Source organism: Scyliorhinus canicula, chromosome 6 (genome assembly GCF_902713615.1).
Source record: "Scyliorhinus canicula chromosome 6, sScyCan1.1, whole genome shotgun sequence".
Classification (NCBI taxonomy): domain Eukaryota; kingdom Metazoa; phylum Chordata; class Chondrichthyes; order Carcharhiniformes; family Scyliorhinidae; genus Scyliorhinus; species Scyliorhinus canicula.
Window position 1 is genome coordinate 109,316,796 of NC_052151.1, and position 26,122 is coordinate 109,342,917.

The window sequence follows — 26,122 nt, forward strand, 5'->3', positions numbered from 1 at the left end:
ATTCCGGATTATGGACCACGTGCTGGAAAATGAGATTAGAATAGGTGTTTGATGGCCGACAGAGTCACAATGGGCTGTAAGGCCTCATTTTGTGCTGTATAAATTATGACTCTATGACACTCAATGTTCACCTTGCTAAACTTCACTTTCACATTGAAGAGACAAAATGCAGAAAGAGTTAGGCTCAGAACCATTTCTATCAAATGTTGTTTCTTACCTCCATATCTGTTTCACTAACAGTGGCATTTACATTTGAAATTAGTGTCAGAATGGTAACCACAGCTTCAACATTGCCAGGGGTGCTTATGTTGACCACATTTGTGGCATTGGATAATTGTTGAAGAAGATTCGAAAAAATAGTCTCCAAATTGGTGGAGTTTACCACCTGAAAAAAGAAATTAGAACTGATTACAGGACCATATAAAATTTACGTACTGGAAAAGGCAAACAGGTAAATTGTGCACAATCCATTGATTCATGGTATAGCTGACTGTGACAATCACAGTGCACCCTCCATTCTCACCAACAATCACAATATCCATTCTAAACTTCCCTCGCACAAGAATTTACAGTGTCGAAGAAGGCCATTCGGCCCATTATGTCTACGCTGGCCCCTGAAAGAGCACCCTACCTAAGCCCACACCTCCACCCTATCCCCATAACCCAGCAACCCCACCTAACTTTTGGACACCACGGGGCAATTTAGCGTCACCAACCCACCTGACCTGCACATCTTTGGACTGTGGAAGGAAAGCGGAGCACCTGGAGGAAACCCATGCAGACACGGGAGAACGTGCAGACTCCGCACATATAATGACCCAAGCCGGGAATCGAACCCAGGTCCCTGGTGCTGTGAAGGACCAGTGCTAACCACTGTGCTACCGTGCTGCTCTGAATATCTCCTCTAAACTTTGCCCCTCGCACCTTAAATCTATGTCCTCGAGTAATTGACTCTTCCACTCTGGGAAAAAGCTTCTGACTATCCGCTCTGTCCGTGCCCTTCATAATTTTGTCGACTTATATCAGGTCGCCCTTCAACCTTCGTCGTTCAAGTGAGAACCAACCAAGTTTATCCAACCTTTCCTCATAGCTAATGCCCTCATACCAGGTAATAGCCTGATAAACCTCTTCTGTACACTTTCCAAAACCTCCACATCCTTCTGGTAGTGTGGTGACCAGAATTTAACTCTATATATTACAAGTGAGGCCTAACTGAGGTTCTATACAGCTGCAGCATGACTTGCCAATCTTTTTATCAATGCCCTGGCTGATGAAGGCAGGCACACAGTATGCCTTCTTGATTACCTTCACCACCTGTGTTGACACTTTCAGTGACCTGTGGACCTGCACACCCAGGTCCCTCTGCCTGTCAATACTCTTCAGGGTTCTGCCATTTACTGTATCATACTGTATTAGACCTTCCAAAATTCATTCCCTCACATGCAGAGGTAGCTTGCAATGAATCTGCATTCACTCTGTATCTGGGCAATTTTCTGCAAAGCCCTATGCCCCTCGATGAAAAGAAAAGCTCCCTGACACGTGGGCTACTTCTAATTTTTGTAAATTATATGTTTATCCCCTTCTTCTCCCTATCTATCAAATTCACAGACATGTTTGTCTGCACATACTGGTGGAGGAAGTCTAATGATTCCAGCTTATGTAATTTCTGGACAGGTCAGATCCCAGGATGGAACCGGCTTGATAGATCCTAACTTTTAATTAGATATGTGGAGGGCGGCTACTGAACAGAGTCACAGGAGTTAGCTGATGAACCTTTATCAAAAGAATAAAACATGTAATAAACAAATAATTAACTATTTTACACTACTGCTTCATCCCACTATGCCTTTACTTTGTAAGGATAACACAAGTTACACAATCTACCTTATACTCTAATGTTCTCAGTAAGTACACAGTCCATGTAAACCACTAAGCGAAATGTGGTCCAACTATACTCTGATACCAAGTGACAGAGACCACCCAAAGCTGTGTTTGCTTTAGGGTCATAAAACCTCGTTATGAATTCAGGTATACAAGATTTTATTCTACTCAGTAATGCTTTCTAGAAAGACCAGGTGCTCTGTCGGAGTACTTTTTTTTCATACTGGAATTTTTTTCTACTCTGAACTGCTTCCTAGAAAGAACACGTATTCTGCCTGACAGCAATTTCTTTAGCCTGGATCTTTTTCAGTTTCTGATGCCGAGACAGCATGCCTGCACTGGAGGTACTTTTCCACCATAGAAGCAGCTGCACCATTCAGACATTAAAGTGCATGGGTTACTCAATGAGAACCTTCTCGCAGCCATTGTTTAATTCTCTGGATAGACCCAATGACCATGTCTGGGGCTCAGAGGCCTTTGTAACACCCAGGTGGTCAGGGACATGGGTGGACCATGCCATAGCACTGTCTCCTGTCACCCTCGAAGTGCCAGGTAAACTGTTGGGGCAGGTGCCTTAAGGAAAGACTGAGGGAGTGCCTAAAGGGGAGTTGGCCTGAAATGGGGTGCGGTCTGAAAGGAAGGGGACCTTTGGTGACACCGTAGAGGAAAGTCACTCACTTGGAAGCGAGGGGTCTGATCACAGCGATTGGGGGGCGGGGTGGGGGGGGGGGGGGGCTCTGCTGGCAAGAAGGAGGGGGGCTGTAGACCTATTCTGAGTTTGGGCTGCACCGATCTCGGAGGGTCCATCCTTACCTGCGACGTCAGGTTCCACACATCACGATTTGGTGCGAATCACCCAAAATAACATTTAGTAATATATTTGGACAATTCCACCCAATGTATATTGTAATTTCCTGTCCTATTTCCTCGGAGCTGGTTTAGCACAGTGGGCTAAACAGCTGGATTGTAATGCAGAACAAGACCAGCAGCGCAGGTTCAATTCCCGCACCAGTCTCCCCGAACAAGTGCCGGAATGTGGCGACCAGGGGCTTTTCACAGCAACTTCATTGAAGCCTACTCGTGAAATAAGGGATTATTATTATTGTCTTCCAGATGTATCCCTCAGTCCATTAGGAGCAAATAAGTTAGGTCAAACAATCTACTGCAAATAATTACCCTAAATTTATAAAATTACAATATCTGATCATTCACTTTCTTTATGCTAACTATGTAGGAGTAGACCATTTGGCACTTTGAGCCTGCTCCGCAATTCAGTATGATCATGCCTGATCCTCTATCTCAATGCCTCTTCCTGTTTTCTCCCCATACCACTTGACGATATTAAAATCTAAAAAATTCTCCATCTCTTTCCTGAATATATTCAGTGACTTAGCATCCACAGCCTTCTATGGCAGAGAATTCCATAGGTTCACAATCCTCATCTCAATCCGAAATGGTCTACTGACATCACAGGTTTAATACATCACAGAAACACAACTGGGGCGATTCTCTAGCCGAATTGTGCCTGGCGCAAATGCTGCTCTGTTGGGAGAATACCAGGAGAGCCACGAAATGGGATTTCTGCTGGGTGCAAAACAGTTTTTGATTCTCCCGGTCCACTCAGATGACTTGATCAGGATCCCAAAAAGGGCAAGAAATTTCATTTTCATCTCATTAGTGAGATCAAAGTCAAATGCAGCGGCCTTCAGGTATTTTCACCCTCCCACCACCTCCTGATGTACCACAGCATGTGTGTTGTGCACACCAGACAGTCCTCCAGGAGCCTCTTCACTAAAATGCCCAACCAAAGTGAGTGTCTCTGGGAGAGTGTGTTGGAAATAGCTGTGACGGAAAGCCAGTGTCTTCCCGGTCTCGGGCTCCAGGGCGCCATGGCATGTGGGTCGAGGGCTCCCGGTGCTGTCCATGTCCTCATCCCCACTGCCCCCTGCTTGTGGTTCTGGTTGGGGCTGGGGCTTTGGACACCAGGAGGGCCAGCACCATCATCAGGAGCTCCTGCAAGACACGGGATAGGACGCATGATTGCACTGCGGGCCAGGTGGATGTGGAGGGGTCATGGTGGTGGTGGAGAGGGGATGTGAGGCTGGGGTTAGGGTCATAACACATGTGCAGTTGGGAAACTCAACGGCGTGGATATCACTTCCTCACCCGATATCGACCTCCGCCTCGGTGACTGCATTCTCTCTGTGCCCACCAACCACATCCACTGCCCTCTGTTCTGCTGTGGTGAGGGGCCACAGTTCTGGTGGTCCCCTCCAGTCTTCTTCCTTTCATAGCGGTTATGGGTGACCTAATCCTGGGGGACGGGGAACAGAAAACACACAGTGTTTGACTAACCGGGGCATGCAGCCCAGGGGATGGGTAGTTCGTGGCTTCAGTGGTCAGGGTACCAGGCTGTGGCAGTCAGCATGGGTGCCGTCATGTGGCGCAGGGTGGGGGGTGGGTGGTGGGGGGTGTTATGGGTGTTTTGGACGGGGGTTGGTGCAAGGGTCACAGTGCTGCCTACTCACCCTGAGGAGTTTGTGCACTTTTTTACGTCATTGCTGGCTGGTCCTTGTATTGTTCTTGCCGGGTGGCCTGATTTATTACAAAAACACTTGTTGCTAAAGCTACAAACGATGTATTTACATTAACTGTGAGTAAACTACATACAAAAGAACAGGTGAATAACAGCATAATCATGCACAATCAACCTCTCTCTTAAGCTCCCGCCAGCCAGTTTGAGGTCAGCTAGCTCAAACATTCACTTATATACTAGTGAGACTCCTAGTGGGCAGTTCGTGAATTACAACACAACCATGATATCACTATAGATCTGACAGTGTTGCCCACGGCGCTCATGACCTCTGCCACCTGCGTCCAGGCATAGCGAATGGCAGCGGCTGGCGGCCTCCTTCCCACCCCGAGGTCTAGCAAGGTGTCCAGTTCAGCATCTGTGAAAAGTTCAGCATCCGTGAAATGGGGTGTCGCTCTCCTTGCAGCTATCATTACTGCAATGAGTGTGTGTGTGGAGTGAAGTGTGTATATGCGGCTGCAGCTTGCCAGCCTCCTGAGTGTCAATCCTGATCCGGAGAATCCGGCACCATTTCTCATTGAAATTGATTGTGTTCCAAGTGGTGCTGGTTCTAGTCCCTTAATGGTCGGTGAATTGCTCCAGGTGCGGCACCAGTTTGCTGTCGTAGAAGTCCACTAATTCTGCCCCGGTGTCAACACTTAGGGCGCAATTCTCCGCACTCACGACGGTGCGGAGAATAGCGGGGGTCGTAAATTTTTACGGCCACGCTAGTCTGACGCCCTCCCGCTATTCTCCCCCCCCCCACGCCCGACTCCCGACACGAATCACTGCCGCCGTGTTTTTACGGCGAGCAGCGATTCTCAGCTGGCCGATGGGCCGAAGTCCAAGCCCTTTACGGCCGTTTTTACGAACGGCAAACACACCTGGTCTGGCCGTTCGTAAAAACGGCCGTAAAGTTCGGATCTTGGCAACCATGGCACCGATTGGCACGGCAGTACCACGGCAGTGCCAAGGGTGCCATGGGCCCGCGATCGGTGGGCACCGATTGCGGGCAGCGGGTCCGATTCCCGCGCACTCTTTGTCCTTCCGCCGCCCCGCTGTATCAATTCGCCGGGCGGCTGAGGGGCATCCCGGCCCGCGCATGCGCGGGTTTCGTGCAAATGCGCGATGATGTCATCCGCGCATACGCGGGTTGGAGTCTTGAAATCCGCGCATGCGCGGCTGACGTCATGTGACGCGTCAGCCGTCGCAAACTCTGGCAAGCGGGCTTAACGAAATTCGTTAAGCCCGCGATGCCGGAGTTCACGGACGCGGCATGCTAGCCCCGACCGGGGACCAGAATCGGTTCCCGGTCGGGGAGGGGGAGGCTGGCGTCAAACCCGCCCGTTTTGACGCCAGCCTTACGATTTCTCCCTGTTTGGGAGAATCGCGCCCTATGTCTCAGGAATGGATAATCCGCCCCTGGTTGCTCCTTTGCACTTTTACTCAACGGAAGTTCAGAAACTTCACATCTATTCAGATCTGTGTCTGAACTGCTCTAAATCTCAACTCTCAACATCTAGCAAACTGTTCTCCCGCCCTAAAGGGGAGTCCACCAATCAGAGACCGATGTTATTCTGTATTGCCTGCTGATTGACGCATTCTTGAGCCTGTCAGCAAATTTAGAGCAATCAGGCCTCTGGTTGTCATTCCCATGGTGTTCCAACCACAACAGTCAACTGTCTGTATGGGCCCCCTCTATTGACTGGAGCCCGTGCTGTGTGCTTCATTGAAAGTCTGCCTCTCCCTCCACTAAGGAGAAACATTTCTTCCTGTCTTCTCTATCTATTTCCATCATAATTTTATACATTTCAATCATGTCTCCCCTCAGCTTCCTCTGCTCCAAGGAAAACAACCCCAGTCTATCCAATCTCTCTTCATAACTAAAGCTCTACAGCCCAGGCAGCATCCTGTTAAACCTCCTTTGTACCCTTTCCAGTGCTTTCACATCCCTCCTATAATGTGGAATACAGATGCAATGTGTCTTATACAGTTCCACATAACCTCTCTTCTCTTAAACTCTATGCTTGGCTAATAAAGGCAAGTATACCGTATGCCTTCTTAACCACTTTATCCACCTGCCCTGCTACCTTAAGGGATTAGTATTCATACACACCGAGGTCCTTCTGATCCTTGGTGCTTCTGAGCTTCTTGCGTTCATCAGGTGTTCCCTTGCCTTGTTTGTTCTGCTCACGTGCATAACCTCATACTCGATTAGATTGTTCTGGATTGGTTTATTATCATGTTTACTGAGGTACAGTGAAAAGTATTGTTCTACATGCAGCTCAAACAGATCATTCCGCACATGAAGCGAAATCCATAATGCTCTTTCCTAGGGTAGGAGAGTCAAGTACTAGGGACATAGGTTTAAAATGCATGGGGAAATGTTTAGAACAGATGTGCGAGGCAAGTATTATTTTTTTTTACACAAAGGGTAGTAAATATATGGAATACGCTGCTTGGGGAGGTGGTAGGAGCAGGTATGATAGCGGCATTTAAGAAGCATCTAGACAAATATACGAATAGGGTGAGAATGGAAGGATACGGACCCCGTATGTGCATACGGTTTTAATTTAGGCAGGTACCATGGTTGGGGCAGGCTTGGAGGGCTGAAGGACTTGTTCTTGTGCTGTATTGTTCTCTGTTCATTTTTTTTTTAAAGTTAGAATACCCAAATCATTTTTTCCAATTAAGGGGCAATTTAGCGTGTTCAATTCACCTACCCTGCATATTTTTGGGTTGTGGGGGCGAAACCCACGCAAACACGGGGAGAATGTGCAAACTCCACATGGACAGTGACCCAGAGCCGGGATTGAACCTGGGACTTCGACACCGTGAGGCAGCAGGATTAACCCACTGCGCCACCGTGCTGCCCCTTGTTCTCTGTTCTTTGGGAGTAGTACTACTCAGAAGAGAAGATGTGTAAAGAGATCAGATCAGTCCATAAGAGGGTTGTTTATGAGTCTGGTAACAGTGGGGAAGAAGCTGTTTTTGAATCTGTTAGCGTGTGTTCTCAGACTTTTGTATCTCCTGCATGATGGAAGAAGTTGGAAGAGTGAATAAGCCGGGTTGGAGGGGTCTTTGATTATGCTGCCCGCTTTCCCAAGGCAATGGGATGTGTAGACAGAGTCAATGGACAGGAGGCAGGTTTGTGTGATGGACTGGGCTGAGTTCACGACTCCCTGACGTTTCTTGCAGTCTTTGGCTGAGCAGTTGTCATACCAGGATGTGAGGCAGCCAGATAGGATGCTTTCTATGGTGCACCTGTAAAAGTTGGTAAGAGCCAATGTGGACATGCTGAATTTCTTTAAGTTTCCTGAGGAAGTATAGACACTGTTGTACTTCCTTGGTCACAGCGTTGACGTGGGTGGATCAGGACAGATGATTTTTGATAATGTGCACATCTATGAATTTGAAGCTGTTAAACATCTCCACCTCGACCCCATTGATGCAGACAGGGGTGTATACAGTACTTTGCTTCCTGAAGTCAATGACTAATTCTTTAGTTTTGCTGTCATTGAGAGAGAGATTGTTGTTGTTACACCACTCCACTAGGTTCTCGATCTCCCTCCTGTAGTCTGACTCGTCGTTGTTTGAGATCCAACCCACTAAGGTCGTGTCATCAGCAAACTTGTAGATGGAGTTAGAACCATATTTTGTCACACAGTCCTGTGTGTACAGGGAGTAAAGTAGGGGGCTAAGTATGCAGCTTTGCAGGGCCCCGGTATTGAACACTATCATGGGGGAGTTTGTTATGAGCCACGGTTTAGAAAACTCCAAAGTATATCATGGAGTTCACCTGACCTACAACTGTTTATTAATTTTGGTTACGTGGAGCACAGGGGCCTACTTTTCAGGCATTATTCAACAGAAGCCAGAAGCACTTATGATCAAAAATAAAGTTTATTCTACAAATTCAGTTAACATTTCTATGAACACACACAGTAAGCATTTTATCAACTACAAACATAAATACCCCACACGAGAACACTTCCGGTCGGCAAGCGGTGCGGTCGCAAGGAGAGGGGCTCCCGTAGCGGCGGAGAACAGGGAAGGGAAGGAAAAGGACGCGCACCCAAACCCCCCCCCCCCCCAACAAACCGGTCATCGGAGGATCCTCGGCAGCGGCGGCAGCAGGAGAGGTGCGGAGGCAGGAGCGGCCCAGCGGTGAAGGCAGGAGAGGCCCAGCGGCGGCAGGTCCACACCCCCCCCCCCCAGGCCCGGAGCGGAGCAGCGTCTACACACCCCCCCGCCCAGGCCCGGAGCGGAGCAGCGTCTACACCCCCCCCCCCCCCCAGGCCCGGAGCAGAGCGGAGTGGCGTCTCCACAACCATCCCCCCAGGCCCGGAGCGGAGCGGCGTCTCCACACCCCCCCTCCCCCCGGCCCGGAGCGGAGCGGAGCGGCGTCTACACACCCCCCACCGGCCCGGAGCGGAGCGGCGTCTACACACCCCCTCAGGCCCGGAGCGGAGCGGCGTCTACACACCCTCCCCCCCAGGCCCGGAGCGGAGCGGTGTCTCCACCCCCCCCCCCCAGGCCCGGAGCGGAGCAGCGTCTCCACACCCCCCCCCCAAGCGCGGTCCCGGAGCGGCAGGCTCCCCCCCCCAAGGCCCGGAGCGGAGTCTCCACACCCCCCCACCCCCAGCGCGGTCCCGGAGCGGAGTCTCCACACACCCCCCCCCCCCAGCGCGGTCCCGGAGCGGAGTCTCCACACACCCCCCCCCCCAGCGCGGTCCCGGAGCGGTGTCTCCACACACCCCCCTCCCCCCCCCCCAGCGCGGTCCCGGAGCGGCGTCTCCACACACCCCCCCCCCCCCCCAAGCACGGTCCTGGAGCGGCAGCCCCCCCCCCCCCCCCCCCCAGGCCCGGAGCGGAGTCTCCACACCCCCCCCCACCAAGGCCCGGAGCGGAGTCTCCACACCCCCCCCCCCCCCCCAGCGCGGTCCCGGAGCGGCATCTCCACACCCCCTCCCCCCCCCACCCAAACCGGCAGCGACCACCATGTGGCAAGGACAAAGGACTGGACAAAATCCTCTCTCTCTCTCTCTCTCTCTCTCTCTCTCCTGCGTGAGAGAGGAAGGGGGAAAGTGGGGGAAAAAAAAAGAAGAGGACTTTTATTTTAAAAAGGCGCGGAAAAAGGGGGAAAAGAAAAACAAGGGGAGAAGAGGAGATGAAAGGGAAGGGGGAGAAAAAAATGGCAGAAGGGAGCCAAGGGAGAGGGGACACCATTAGCAGACGGGACAAAGGGCAAGCCAGCTCAGGCGAGCGGATTAGCACACAAAGCGGCGGGAAGGATGTATCGCCGCATCAAAAAGAGCCGGACAGACAGGTGCCCTCTCCCCCGGGGCTAGAGGGGGGCTGGAATTGGAAGGAAGCCTTTACTGAGGTGGTGAGGGAGCAGCTGCAGGCAATCAAGGCAGAGGGGAAAGCAGACACAGAAGCCGCAGCACAGGCAGCAGTGGCCAGGGCCATGTCATGGGTGCAGCAGGTTCTGACCAGATTGCAGGAGAAACTGGAAGCCCAAGGGAGAAACTGGAAGCTCAAGGGGAGAAACTGGAAGCCCATGAGGCAACCATTAAAGAGCTGGAGAAAGCAGCGACAGACATGAGCGACCGGGTCACGGCCCTGGAGAGGGAAGTGGCGAGACTGGGCGCAACACAGGGGAGCCTGAAGGGCAGGGTAGAAGACCAGGAAAACAGCTCAAGAAGGCAAAATGTTAGGATAGTGGGCCTGCCAGAGGGGACTGAGGGTCGAAACCCCACAACATACGTGGCTGCAATGCTGGGCAACTTAGTGGGGAGAAAAGCTTTCCCCACCCCACCGGATTTGGACAGAGCACATCGGTTGCTGCGCCCGAAGCCCAAGGCAGGGGAACAACCGAGAGCAGTCATAGCCAAACTGCACCGGTACCGGGATAGGGAGACAATCCTGCGCTGGGCCAAGGAAAATAGAGCCTGCAAATGGGATGGGCACACCATCCGAATTTATGAAGATCTTGGAGTGGATATATCTAAGAAACGGGCTGAGTTTAACAGAGCGAAAGCAGCTCTCTACAGGAGCAAAGTGCGTTTTGGTATGCTGTACCCAGCGAAACTCTGGGTCACATACCAAAACAAGGAATATTTCTTTACAGCCCCTGCTGAGGCGAATAGGTTCGTCGAGGAGCACGGGCTGGAAGAACAGCAGGGGAGGTAGGGACGAGGGGCCCCTGGCAAGGAGCAACGGCACGCCAACAGGTAGGATGGGGGAAGAGCGGGCAGAAAACCGTAGAGGCCAGGTAGAGGAGAAGCGAGACAACAACCCCCGAGAGGGGAGCCACCGTACTAGCAGGAAAGCTAGCGCCGGGGGCACGCAACAAAGCAGGGCCGCAGCGCACCCCCAACAGGGGGGAAGGCGCCAGGCAGGGGAGGGGGGGGATCACCCATCAATGTCAGAGAGCAAATGGGGACAGGAATAGGGGATAGAGGGGCAAAGGAGGGGTATACAGGGGGGAGGAGGGTAGAGGGAGAGACCGGGGGGGGTGCACACAGGGAGCGAGAGACCAGGGAGGGGAAAGGTAGGGACAAAGGGACAAAAGAGGCCAGAAAAGGAACAGGGCTACAAAGTACCACAACCAAGGGCTCGGAACAAGGAACCGCTGCGAGCACCCACCCAGTACGGTCTGTGGGCAAAGGGGGCCCCCAGAGTGCAGGGGTCTACCCGCGTGGCGGACACACAGTGGCCGGCCATGGCGGGTGCCCCCAGGACAAGGGGAAACCCCGGAGCGCAGAGACCCGACCGCATGGGGAGAGCAGTGGTAGCGGCCATCCTGGACGGCCCCCTAACAAAGGGAAACCCCGGAGGGCAGGGGCTAGTCCACCAGACAAACATGGTTAATCCCACAGGAACGAGGGGGCAGAAGCCCTCCACCAGGATAATCACCTGGAACGTAAGGGGACTTAACGGCCCAGTGAAGAGATCTAGAGTCCTCACCCACCTCAGAAACATGAGGGCCGACATAGTCTTCCTCCAAGAGACGCACCTGAGGGAGCAGGACCAACTGCGGGTAAGAAAGGGCTGGATGGGACAAACCTACCATTCCTGCTATGGGACAAGGGCCAAGGGGGTGGCGATAGTGATCGGCAAGAGGACAATGTTTAGGGCGACAAAGACGGTTACAGACCCAGGGGGGCGGTATGTCATGGTCAGCAGGGCCCTGGATGGGGCGCTGGTAGTCCTAGTCAATGTGTACGCGCCCAACTGGGACGACACGAGCTTCATCAAAAAGACCATGGCAGAAATCCCGGACATAGCGACGCATCAACTAATCATGGGGGGGGGGGGGGGGGGGGGGGGGACTTCAACTGTGTACAGGATCCAAAGACGGACAGATCAAACCCCAAAACGGGGAAAACCTCAAGCATGGCAAGGGAACTTGGTCACTTTATGGAGCAGATGGGAGCTGTGGACCCCTGGAGGTTTGCCCACCCAGGGGAGAAAGAATTCTCCTTCTTCTCCCCAGTACACAACGTGTTCACCAGAATTGACTTCTTTGTGGTGGGGAAAAAGGTGCTTCCAGGGATAGACAAAGTGGAATACTCCGCAATTGTGATATCAGACCACGCCCCACACTACATGGACGTGCGGCTAGAGACGGGAAGGGCCCAGCGCCCCAAATGGAGGTTGGACGGTGCCTTACTAGCTGACAAGGTCTTCAGCGAAAGGATAGCGCAGGCCATAGCGGAGTACACTGAGATCAACCAAAACGGGGAGGTCTCACCCTCCACGTTCTGGGAAGCGCTTAAGGCCGTACTAAGAGGGGAAATCATAGCCTACAAAGCGCAAAGAGATAGGGAGGAAAGGGTGGCTAGGCAGAAGCTGGTCGACTCCATACTGGAGGTAGACCATAAATACTCCGAGGCCCCGACTGTAGAACTCCTGGCGGAGAGAAAAGAATTACAAAGGAACTTTGACCTGCTCTCCACCAGGAAAGCAGTACACCAACTCCGCCAGGCACGCGGGGCCCGATACGAACACGGAGACAAAGCCAGCCGCCTGTTGGCACACCAGCTGAGAAAGCAGGCAGCCAGCAGAGAAATTGCGCAAATCAGAGATACCAGAGGCACGTTGGAAACAGAACCAGAGAGGATTAACAAAACCTTCAAGGCCTTCTACCAAGAGCTGTACACCTCAGAGCCCCCCAACGGGGAAGGCTGGGATGAACCGGTTTCTTGACGGACTGGACATACCAGTTGTGGGAGAGGGCAGAAAACGGGATCTGGAAGCACCACTAGCACTGGGAGAGATCATGGACAGCATTAGCTCCATGCAGACGGGGAAGGCGCCGGGACCGGACGGATTCCCGGCGGACTTCTACAAAAAATTTGCGACAGCGCTGGCCCCGCGCCTGCGGGAGATGTTCACAGACTCGCTAGCTCGGGGCACACTGCCACCCACGTTAGCACAGGCCTCAATCTCGCTGATACCTAAGAAAGACAAAGACCCAACGGAATGTGGGTCATACAGACCCATATCTCTGCTGAACGCAGACGCCAAAATACTGGCCAAAATCCTAGCCAAAAGGCTAGAAGACTGTATACCTGAGGTGGTCACAGAGGACCAGACGGGCTTCGTCAAAGGTAGACAGCTCACCTCGAACATCAGGCGCCTGCGGAACGTGATAATGACCCCCTCCGGGGAGAGAACACAAGAGGTGATCGTCTCCCTGGACGCAGAAAAGGCCTTCGACAGAGTCGAATGGAAATACCTCATAGAGGTACTGGAGCGGTTCGGGCTTGGAACAGGGTTCACCGCTTGGGTAAAGCTCCTATACAACGCTCCCATGGCGAGTGTACGGACCAACAATACCAACTCCCAATACTTCCAGCTGCACAGGGGCACCAGACAAGGATGCCCACTGTCCCCGCTGCTGTTCGCACTAGCAATCGAACCGCTAGCAATCACGCTCAGGGCAGCAAAAAATTGGAGGGGGATCCGAAGGGGAGGCAGAGAGCACAGAGTCTCACTCTATGCAGATGATCTGCTCCTCTACATCTCGGACCCACAAAGCAGCATGGACGGAATCATCGCGCTCCTGAAAGAGTTTGGAGCCTTCTCGGGCTACAAACTCAACATGAGCAAAAGCAAGATCTTCCCAGTACACCAGCAAGGGGGGGGGGGGGGGGGGGCAGCACTAAAGGGGCTGCCGTTCAAACAAGCCCGACATAAATTCCGCTACCTGGGGATCCAAATAGCCCATGACTGGAAAGGGATCCACAAATGGAACCTCACCAGCCTGGCGGAGGAAGTAAAAAAGGACCTGCAAAGATGGAACACACTCCCACTCTCCCTCGCAGGGAGAGTCCAGACGATCAAAATGAACGTATTGCCCAGGTTCCTCTTCCTGTTTAGATCCATTCCGATCTACATCCCCAAGGCCTTCTTCAAAGTGCTGGACAAACTTATCATGGCGTTCGTATGGGGGGGGGTAAAAATGCTAGGATCCCAAAGAAGGTCCTACAAAAAACAAAATCCAGGGGGGGCTAGCTCTCCCGAATCTACAATTCTACCACTGGGCGGCAACAGCCGAGCGAGTAAGGGGATGGATCCAGGAGCCAGAAGCCGAGTGGGTGCGTGCGGAGGAGGCCTCCTGCATGGGGACCTCCCTCCGGGCCCTCGCCACGGCAGCACTCCCATCCCCACCCAAAAATCACTCCAGCAGCCCAGTGGTGACAGCCACCCTCCAATCCTGGAACCAACTGCGGCGGCAATTTGGCCTGACCAAAATGTCGGACAAGGCTCCCATCTGCAACAACCATAGGTTCACACCAGCACTGACTGACGCCACCTTCAAAAGGTGGAGACAGGACGGGGGGGACACTGACAATCAGGGACATATACACGGACGACAGGATCGCAACACTGGACGAACTGACAGAGAAATTTCGGCTAGCTGTGGGGAACGAGCTGCGGTACCTCCAGCTCAAAAACTTCCTATGAAAGGAGACAAGGACGTACCCATAACCGCCACGACAGACACTACTGGAAGACCTACTGGACGCAAGTATCCTAGAGAAAGGGAACTGTAGCGACATGTATGACCGACTGGTAGAAAGGGACGACACCGTACTGGACGCAACAAGAAGGAAATGGGAGGACGACCTGGGGATGGAGATAGGGTGGGGACTCTGGAGCGAAGCACCGCATAGGGTCAACTCCACCTCCACGTGCGCAAGGCTCAACCTGACGCAACTAAAAGTGGTACATAGAGCCCACTTAACAAGAAACCGTGTGAGCAGGTTCTTCCCGGAGTTGGAGGACAGATGCGAACGGTGCCAAAGAGGCCTGGCCAACCACGCCCACATGTTCTGGTCTTGCCCCAGACTTGTGGAGTACTGGACAGCCTTCTTCGAGGCTATGTCCAAAGTGGTGGGGGTGAGGGTGGAGCCATGCCCGATAGTGGCGGTCTTCGGGGTTTCAGACCAGCCAGATCTATTCCTGGGGAGGAGGGCGGACGCCCTTGCCTTTGCCTCCCTGATCGCCCGCCGTAGAATCCTGTTTGGCTGGCGGTCAGCAGCACCGCCCAGAGCTGCAGACTGGCTGTCCGACCTCTCGGAATCTCTCCAAATGGAGAAAATCAAATTCGCCATCCGAGGGTCGGACGACGGCTTCCACAGAACGTGGGAGCCGTTCACCCAATTGTTCCGGGACCTGTTTGTGGCCAACGAACAAGAAGAAGAATAGTCGGGTGGCCAAGAATCAGGGGAAAATGGAGGGAATCGGGGGAAGGTTGCGGGGGGGGGGGAGGGGGGGGGGGAGGGGAGGGGGGCTACGGGTTTGTTATGGGGGTTTGACGGCTAGCTAAGGCCCAAAACCAAACTGTAAATAAATGCCAATAAACATGTGCCTCGGCCATATTGGGAAATGTAAAATATGTATGCCGGCTAAAGGCGGGAGGCCACAGTTATTATTACGAAGATGCTTACCTGTAAATATATATGTTAATTTTTGCGTGTTTTTTATTTTTCTCTCTCTCTAACAATCTGTAATTTGTTCAATATAAAACATGAAAACTGAATAAAACATTTATTAAAAAAATAAATACCCCACACAACTACAGTACTCTAAATATGTGTATAACCCTTAATAACGCCCCTTTCAATTTGATAACAACCAGGGAACCCCTTTTACCAAAACATTAGGTTTGAATTATTTCCAGAAAACAGTTATCACTTTTAAATTATCAAGTGATCTGGACACCTTTTAACATACAGAGAGAGACCAAAGAAACCTTCTTTGTCTGAATCCAGCTTTCAAAAGTGTAAACCGAAAGTAAATCTCAGAGCCACAGCCAGCTCCCAGCTCAAAATAAATGTAAAAACCAGAGCCGAAGCCCAGCCCCACCCACACAATGACATCACTGCAGCCATTTGAGAAGACAAAACATTTCTTAAAGGGATACTCCCATGACAAGTTGTTGTTGTTTATTCTTACTGATTGTGGCCTTTGGATCAGGAAGTTAAGGATCCAGTTTCAGAGTGAGGAGCCAAGCATAGGTTATGGGGCTTTGACATTTGCTTGGCTGGAATTATGGTGTTGAAGGCAGAGCTGTAGTCAAAAAATAGGAGTACTTGTTGTCGAGATGCTCCAGGGATGGGTGCAGGGCCAGGGAGATGAAATCTGCTGTGCCCGAGTTCCGGCAGTATGTGAATTGCAATGGATCTAGGCATTCTGGGAGTATGGAGTTGATGTGTCTCATGACCAACCTCTTGAAGAATTTTATTATGATCAACGTCAAGGCCACCGAACGATAGTCATTGAGGCAAGTTGCCTGGTTCTTCTTTGGCACCGGTATGATGCTGCTTTTCCTGAAGCAGGTGGGAACCTCAGAATGGAGTAGGCAGAGATTGAAGATGTCCGCAAACACATCTGCCAGCTGGTCTGCGCAGGCTCCGAGTGCATGACCAGGGACCGCGTCCGAGCCTGTCACCTTCCGAGGGTTCACTTTCAGGAAGGCCGATCTGACTTTGGAAGCTGTGACAGTGGGTTTGGATGTGTCTGGACTGCTGGGGCCTGTCGACAGCAGTTTGATGGTACCCTGCTCGAACCGAGCTTAGAATGCATTGAGTTCATCAGTGCTCTGCTGCTGGAGATTCTGCTTGGCTTCACTTTGTAACCCTGTATGTTGTTTAAGCCTTTTCACAACCGATGAGAGTCTGTGTAGGAGCGGTTTCAAGGCCTGTGTATTGAGTCGGCTTCCACACGGGATTTTCTCCTGCGGCTCAACTCAGTACAAAGAACAGCAGATACATCAGCAATCTGAAGACGGTTTAATTTTCTGTAAGGTTGCTTTCATGTACATGAGAGATAAGACCTGGAAAGCTGTCAAGGTCCCTCCATGGAACAAAGACACAAACTCAGCTTACATACAACATTCAAAAATCAATAGCCCTCCCCAGTTGGATGTGATCCAATCCCTGAAGCTGCTATGTTTAAACTCACCCAATAGAATTGCAAGCAATGTTTAAACTTCACCCAATAGAATCGCAAGCAACCCATGACTGATGCCAGGATCCTCATCCTGACAGCTATGTACAATCTCAGCATCCTGTGCTGTTTGTTTGTGAGAAACAGAACAACAGAACCAGCACCCTGGATTGTTTCACTATTGATTACTTATTACTGCTATGTCCTAAAAATACATGTTTGATTGTTAATAATGATTACTCGGTACTCTTCCTATAATTCATCTCAATCCTTAATACAGTAATTTATGTAAAACTAATCTAGTGGCATGCTAACTATTTAGTTTTAAGAGGTGTCATCGCTGTACCACCCCCCCCCCCCCCCCCACTTTAGTCTGTAACGCTAGACTGTGTCACCAGTTTGGTCTGACATTGTCTCTTGGCATCCCTGATAACTTTGCAGAGGTTGGACTTGGATTTCTTGCATAGGTCAGGGTTTCCTGATTTGAAAGCCTCGCATATGGCCTTCAGTTGGGAGTCAATCTCCCAATTAAGCCATGTTTTCCGGTTGCGGAACATGGTTGTTTGCACATTTGCTGATGAAGTCTGCGACGGTGGTGGCATACTTGTTTAGGTTGGTTGCTGAGTTCTTAAATATGGACCAGTCCACTGACCTCAAGCAGTCACAACCTTCTTAACTGGATTCTGCCACTTAAGTTTCTGCTTGTATGCCGGGGGAAGGAGCACCGTCTTATGATTGGATTTTCCAAAGTGCGGTCAAGGATGAAAATGAAATGAAATGAAAATGAAAATGAAATGAAATGAAAATCGCTTATTGTCACGAGTAGGCTTCAATGAAGTTACTGTGAAAAGCCCCTAGTCGCCATATTCCGGCGCCTGTCCGGAGAGGCTGGTACGGGAATTGAACCGTGCTGCTGGCCTGCTCGGTCTGCTTTAAAGGCCAGCGATTTACCCCTGTGAGCTAAACCAGCCCCAAACTAGGAACTGCGAGCCACCAGGATGCCAGGATGCTCTGTAGGCGCCCTTGATTATTGTATAGCAGTGGTCGAGAGTGTTGTTGCCCCTCGTGTTGGTGGAATTTTGGCAATATATTCGAGGTTGGCTTTGTTGAAGTCCCTGGCCACAATGAACAAGGCCTCTGGGTGTTCTATTTCATTGTTATTTATAACTGTTTGCAATTCGTCCAGTGCCTTCTTCACTTCTGCCTGGGGTGGGATGTAGACCTCTGTGATAATGGCTGAAGTGAACTCAGATGGAAGATAGTACGGGTGGCATTTCACGGTCAGGTATTCCAGATCTGGAATTTGCTTTGCCTGATGACACCATGCAGTCTGTCTGGTGCATTGAGATATTTCCAGGTTGTATGGCACAGTCCGGTGAGGCAGGAGTGAGCCATGTCTCTGTGAAACAGAGCACAAAACAACCTCTTACTTCCCTCTGAGAGGTAAGTCTAGTGTTAAGTCATCGAGCTTGTTTAAGATTGCTTGGACAATTGCCAGGAGTATACTGGGGAGAGGAGTCTTGAAACCGCTTTGCTTCATGCTTCATACTTATCTGGATTAAATTCCATTTGCCACTGATCAGCCCATCTGACCAGCCTGTTTATATCATCCTGTAATCTAAGGCTATCCTCCTCACTATTTACCGTCTCAACAATTTTTGCATCATTCGCGAACGTAAAGATTAACCGTCCTACATTCATACTAATCTTTATTGTCACAAGTAGGCTTACATTAACACTGTAATGAAGTTAGTGTGAAAAGCCCCTAGGCGCCACATTCCGGCGCCTGTTTGGGTACACAGAGGGAGAATACAGAATGTCCAAATTACCTAACAGCACATCTTTCGGGACTTGCGGGAGGAAACTGGGGCACCCGGAGGAAACCCATGCAGACACAAGGAGAATGTACAGACTCCGCACAGACAGTGACCCAAGCTGGGAATCAAACTTGGGACCCTGGTCCTGTGAAGCAACAGTGCTAACCACTGTGCTACCATGCTGCACTATCAAGTCTAAATCATTTATATAAACCACAAGCAGCAAGTATTGTTCAGAAGAATTCAAGGAAGAATAAACGAAGTGTGTTGAGTTAAGGAGACAATTGCAGTAACCAGAATTTAAATCAAACTGTAACCTTTAAAGGTAAATCAAAGGTCTGATGCCATTTTACAAAAGTCCGGGCATCAAGAGGTAAAGCAATTGTGAACAGTTTGTACAGCAGTAAAGACAAAGAAATCCTAAAGGGGTTGGTGGAAAACCCTGGACTGAAGTCAGTGTTATAAATGGAGCAGAAGCTTTGTACCAAAGTGTCGTTTGAAAAACCTTGACTGGATTTCAGAATCCAAATCACTATGGGAAAGCAAAATTATGAAACCAGATTTTAAAAGTGTGTTTTTTGGGAGTAGAGTTTAGAAACTCTCATGTGGCAATCACCTGGGGGGATTCTGAGGAGACATTCACAAATATTCACCTGGGGTTCAGAGTGGAGAGTGTATTTTCCCAATCATTTTGTGTGCTGCAAAGGGACTTTCTGTTAATGAGACCATTGTAGATCAAGATGTTCTTTGTAATGAGTGTCAATACCTGGGTGTAATTGTTTATCTAAGAGGGGAATTAAAGGCGAATCATATCATAATCCAATTTTTTCATGTTTAATAAACTTTGTTTTCATGTTGTTAAAACTAATTAGCGGTCCTGTGACAAGTTCCTCCATGTATTTTTTTTTAAATATAAGTTACGGTCCTTTGAGGCAGTGTTCTATCCTGGGATCTTCTCGTCCAGTTATAATATCAACTGGGATTGTAACATGAGGGAAACTTTGAACACATCCCTAAGATTTTTTCTGGGAGTCTCCTGCCTCAATCGAGTTTTGAGTAGAGAAATTGCTTCGGGGGTGGGATGCTCGAAATGCAAATTACATTTTCTGACTAGCAGAGCTGTTTTTGAGTGATTGGTACCTCAAAGCTGAGCAGCAGCACTGGGAGAGGATGCTCCTCTTGGCAGTGCCTTTTTCAGCACAGGATTTGGACACTTTTGAGAAGGCATCGCTTTGAGGTACGCATTCAGCATTTTAACTTCAGTGTCGAAATGAACTCTGTACTTGGTATTTTCAGGTTCACCAAAAAAAGTTTGAATTATATAATAAAAATTATAATCTTTATTATTGTCACAAGTGGGCTTACATTAACACTGCAATGAAGATACTGTGAAAAGATCCCTATTCACCACATTCCGGCGCCTGTTCGGGATGAGGGAGAATTCAAAATGCCCAAATTACCTAACAGCACGTCTTTCGGGATTTTTGGGAGGAAACCGGAGCACCCGGAGGAAACCCACGCAGACACAGGGAGAACATGCAGACTCCACACAGACAGTGACCCAATCTGGAATCAAACCTGCGACCCTGGCTCTGTGAATCAACAGTGCTAACCACCGTGCTACTGTGCCTAATCCCAAAGAAAATAGGTTTAAACTAACAACTCTGTTAAAATAAAGCAATGGTTAATTTGCTGTGAGCACATTTTACTGGAACAGCACTGACTGTGGTTTCTACTTTTACAATTCATACCTCAAGAATGTTGTTGATTTCCTTTGATACACAGAAATCTAATTCCTCTTCATACTTTCCATTCTTTCCACATCTTCTCTTCATGACCCCTGCCTGATTTTGACAGGGGATTTCTACAATGGTATTGTAATTTGTAATGCCGTATGTTTCATCCTGACACGGTATTTTATCATCTGTTGAAAGAGAGCAACATTCATTCAGATTTCCAAAATCTACATCCTTTCATTCTTAGTATTCCTTTAAGTTTATCACTTGTTCCATCCTCATCTGTTCTGTGCATTTTTGATTATGGATATGTGAATATATGCCACGGTGCTTAGAGGTGTAATGGAGAACAATTGTTGACTGCCAATTATTTCTCTCCATGTGTGTAGACCAACATCAATGGGTTCATTTCGGACTAGAATATGCTGGTTTGCTAAATAATGAAATGACTGAAATGGGGGCGGGGGGGGGGGGGGGGGGGGGGGGGGGGAAGAGGGGTGGGAAAGAGACAATAAGAGTAATTTTGAATTGATCAGTTTCACCCAATTGGAATCAGGTAGAAGAAGCCAGCCTTTGAAGGAAGCCAGCCTTTGAATTGAAGCAGTCCGCACTATTTTTATGAATGGGACTCACTAAAATGTAATTGGTGAGCTGCTTGTATACTTGAAGTAGCTGCACTGATTGAGGAATGATGAGGGGGTGGTTTCAAAACAAGAGAGTTGAATTGACCACACAAATATAAAAGTAAGGAAAAGGATATTTCTCCCATTGCAGAGATGTGTTCGCTATGTGACTAAGTCTAGAATCTCAATACCAAAGAGTAATTGACATTTTGGAAGGATAGGAATAATTGTCCTTCTCACGGGCAACCAGGGATGGACAATAGATGTTGGCCGAGTCAGAAAAGGCCACATCCCATAAATTATTTTTTTTCATGGAAAAGGTGTATTATGTAAATAAAGGATGAATTCAGTACATTAGTGAGAAATGATCTTGGCTAAGAGGATCAAGATGGTGAATCAGTTGGGTGGACATAAAAAATAGTAAGAAGAAGAGGTCACAAGTGAAAGTAGTAACAAGCTCTCGTAACTGTTGCTACGCAATCATACAGAAACTAAATCTGAAAATTTGGGGGACATGTGAAACAGGCACTGCAATAAGCAAAGACAATTTTTAAGTTTCTATTGATTGGCCAAATCAGGCAGGCAAAAATTGCTTTGGAAATGAGGTCTTTGTGCATTCAGGACAGTTTTTCTTTGAGAACAATACATTGTGGAACCAACCAGTGACAGGATATTTAAAACTTAGCAATGTATGCTGATAAGTTAATAATTAATGATGTCATAATAGAGGATCTTCTCGGGAAGAGTGATCACATGCTGATGATATATCACAATGAGTTTGAGGGTAAGAAATTTGCACCCAAATTTAACATGGTTTGAGCAGATGCATGACTGACCTAACAGCGCAATAAATCATGCAAGAAGACATTGTGCGGATTTCCGGTGATGGGGTTGTGCTGAGCAGATGCACGAGAGGTGGCTCTCCTCCTGGAAACTTGAATTGAGGTGCTTTAAATCCAAAATAGCCCACTAAAACCGCGAGGAAAAACCCCTATCCCTCCTACAATGCCATCAGGAAAAGACATGCCAAGCAGCAGCAGCTCCAGGAGCCGTAAATACGGCAAAGACAGCGAAAGCCTGGAGAGAAGGGGCAAGGACATGGCAAGCCTGCGGGTTGGTAAGGCCTCGGCCACACCTGAACAGGAAGGACCGATAGACAACACACAGGGCTCCCCCTCCTGATGAACGAATTGAGGGAGTTCCTAATGTAGGAACACCAGGAGCTTAAAGATGCCATCAAGATAGAGATGATGAAAATGGTTAAAGTGGCGGTGGCGCTGGTGAACCTGCAGGCAGCACTGGAAAAGGCAGAAAGGTGGCTGGAGACTCAGGAAGTGACAATCAGGGAGCTGGAGAATTCCACAACCGACCAGATCACAGCATTAGAGAAGGAAATGCCAAGATCGGTGGCGATACAAGGAAACTTCATATTGTGGACCTACTGGAGGTAACCAAGGGCAGGAAAAACACAGAATTAGTGGCCCTGATGCTAGGGGAACAGATGGGAATGGAATGCTTCCCTAAGCCTCCTGAAGTAGACAGAGCCCACAGGTCACCAGCCAAAGCCCAAGGCCGGGGAACAGCCATGGACCATCATTGTGCAGCTGCACTAGTACCAAGACTGGGAAAAGATCTTAAATTGGGCAAGACACACAAGGTCCTGCAACTGCGTTGTTCTTTCTATCTAGGTACATCAGGACATTGGGAAAGACCTAGCAAAGCCAAGGTGGAAAGCCAAGGTTGCCCTTTGCAAAAACAATGTGCGGTTTGGAATGCTATACCCGCCAAGCTCTGGCTAACACTGCAGGACAGGAATATTATTTCACCGGCGGACGCAGATCAATTCATCTACAAACATGGGCTTGAAAGACAACAATGCAACCAGCATTGAACCAGATATCCCTCTGCATCGAGACGCTGAGAAACTATTTGTGTGGGACTGTACTGCCTTGCTTTAAATTCGAGAGTTATGTCTGGTGAAGGAGGTGACAGGGATGCCCGGGCCAATAGCCAGTTGACATGCCAATCTTGGGAAGAACCTCTTCTCCTACACCTTCCACTCTGCATTTCTGGGCCTGCCCTAGACCTGTCGGTTCTGGACGATCTTCTTTGAGGCAATGTTCAAGGTTGTAGGGGTGAGAGTGGAACCATGCCCAAAAGTGGCAATCTCCATCACAGAGCAGCTAGAACTCTTCATGAAGAGGATGGCCGACACCCTAGCTTTTGCCTCCCTAATTGCCCAAAGAATCCTGCTTGGCTGACGATCAACAGCACCACTCAAAGCAGCAGAATGGCTGTCTGACCTGTTGGAATGCCTCCAATGGAGATGTTAGCAACCAGTAGAAAAAGGGGAGTGGGGGAGCGGGTGGAGGCCCAAACAAACCATGGAGCATAAAGGAAAAGGTAAGGGACAGAGCCTGAAGGGACAGGCCCGAGGGCAACTAGAAAACCAGAGTGAACAACAAAAATAAAATAAAATAAACATTGGGCTACATGGGGAGTACAATTGAGGCAGTCGGGACTTTCAGTGGCGGTCATGAAGTGAGTGGTTACAGATAGGGCAGCTCCAGTTGGAAGGCATTGATTTTAGCACTTTTTACTTATTAGAGTAGTTTCAGCAGAAATGTGGAGTGGAAGGTGTAGGAGAAGAGCTTCTTCCCAAGATTTGCATGTCAACTGGCTATTGGACCTGGCAGAAAGCAGTTAAGGACTTGGCTAAGGAATTGGTGGATACCTGTAGCACTGCACCAATTTCAAGAATGGCGGAGGGAGAAGGGTCCCCGTCAGTGGGAAAGCACCAGGTGGAGCAGTTGATGAGCTTCATCAAGGACATATTTCGCCAGCAAAGGAAGGCGATGCACAATGACTGGTCAAAGGCAGTTGAGGGAGAAATGCCACATCTACGAGGATACTGGGGAGAAGTACATCGAGGCGCAAGGGGCAATGATATGTGAGATGGAGAAGGTGGTATCCAACAGGAGAGATTGGATTGTGTCTTTGGAGGCATAGGAGGGGATCATGAGGGATCTATGCAAGTCGCTGCGGGTAAAGATGGAGGAGCAGGAGAACATGTCCAGGTGGGAGAACCTGTTGGTTGTGGGTCTACGAGAGGGAGTAGAAGGAATGAGTGCCACGAAGTACATTTCAAGGATGGGCAGCACGGTAGTATAGTGGTTAGCACAGTTGCTTCGCAGCTTCAGGGTTCCAGGTTCAATTCCCGGCTTGGGTCAATGTCTGTGCGGAGTCTGCACGTTCTCCTCGTGTCTGCGTGGGTTTCCTCTGGGCGCTCCGGTTTCCTCCCACAATCCAAAGATGCGCAGGTTAGGTGGATTAGCCATGCTAAATTGCCCATAGTGTCCAAAAAAAGGTTGGTTGGGTTACTGTGTTACGGGATAGGATGAAGTTGTGGATTTGGGTCGGGTGCTCTTTCCAAGGGCCGGTGCAGACTCGATGGGCCAAATGGCATCCTTCTGCACTGTAAATTCTATGATTCTATGTTGGCCAGATTGGTGAAGGAGAAGGTGCTGGACAAGGCCCCAGAGGTGGGTCGGGCCCACAGGTCCTTGAGGCAGAAGCTGAGAGCAGGGGAGATGCCGTGGGTGGCGATTCTACGGTTGCACAAGTTCGTGGACAAGGAGAGGATCCCAAGGTAGGCCAGGGCAAAGGGAGGCTGTGAATGGAAGGCGAATGGAGTCCAGATATACTAGAACATAAGTGCAAAGCTGGCGGAGAGGCACACGGGATTCAACAAGGCAAAGGCCTTATTGTACCGACGGAAGATCCGTTTTGGGCGTCGTGCCCTGCGAGACTTTGGGTAACATTCAACGGCCGGAAGTATTGCTTTGAGATGCCAGAGGAGGCAAACGACTTTATAAGGGACATAAGTTGGGGGAGAACTGAGGAATGGTTTGGGATGGAGGTGTTAAGCCCGCAAATGTTTGGTGTTATGGTTGCTTTGTGTTGCTGAAGGGGGAGTTTTTTAAGGAGTTACCCAGGCTTGGATATGCTGATTATGGGTGGAGATTTTAACCATGGAATGGAGCCGAAGGTGTATAGGTCGAACCCCAAGTCGATGGGCAGGTCGAAGATGGCGAAGGGGCTGGGAGGGTTTTATGGAGTGTATGGGGATGGTGGATCCGTGGAGGTTCAGGAACCCGGGAGGAAAGTATTACTTCTCCTTCTTGCATGTGTATAAGGTCTTTTCTAGAACTGATTTCTTTGTGGTGAGCCGGGCGGAGCCGATGGGGTTGGTGGGAGCGGAGCATGCGGAAATTCAGATTTTGTGCACATTGGCTGGAGGTTAGGCTTAGTTCGGGGTGGGGTAAGTTGGATTCAGGTCTCTTGGCGGATAAGGCATTTTGTGAAAAGGTGAGATTGGCGATTGGGAATTATATAGAGCTTAATCAGAACGGCGAGTTGTCGGTGGCGATGTCCTGGGAAACAATGGTTCGAGGGGAGATTATCTCGTTTAAGGCTCACTGGGAGAGATGGAGGAGGGAGGATCGAGGAGCATAGACGGCTGCTGGAATAGATAGTTGAGGAAAATAGGAGATACTCTGGGGCCCCCACTAAGGAGTTGTGGGCGGAAAGGAAGAGGTTGCAGAGCAAGTTTGATAGATTGACGACGGGCAAAGCAATGAGCAGATCGGAAGGGTCAGGGGTGCAGTGTGAATATGGAGAGAAGGTGAGCCAAATGTTTTTGTGCCACTTCTGGCGGCAGACAGCATCAAGGGAAATTTTAAGGGTGCAGGTGGCGAATGAGGAGGTTGTGTTGGAGGCAGGGGAAACATATTAAGTGTTCAGGGGGTTTCACGAGAAGTTGCATAAGGCCGAGCCAGCCAGGGAAGAGGGAGATATGGAATGAGTCACTGGGGCTGAGACAGTATCAGGGGAATGAAGTCGGGAAGGCCCCGGGGCAGGACAGCTTTCCAGAGTTTGATAAGCAATTTGCAACAGAGTGGCCTCTCACCTGCCGGGGATGTTTAGTGAGGTGGTGGAGAGGGTGGAGTTGCCAGAGACATTTACACA

The 26,122-nt window shown here is 49.8% G+C and overlaps 1 protein-coding gene across 1 annotated transcript in view; it reads right to left on the reverse strand.

Annotated features, from left to right (window-relative positions):
- Positions 1-26,122, reverse strand: part of LOC119967387 (adhesion G protein-coupled receptor F4-like) — a 179,871-nt gene that overhangs the window by 18,543 nt on the left and 135,206 nt on the right. Inside the window, exons 9-10 of the mRNA XM_038799886.1 lie at positions 20,487-20,659; positions 218-385 (exon numbers count right to left, since the gene is read on the reverse strand). Coding sequence (XP_038655814.1) covers positions 218-385; positions 20,487-20,659 — 341 coding nt within the window. The remainder of the gene's footprint in view (positions 1-217; positions 386-20,486; positions 20,660-26,122) is intronic.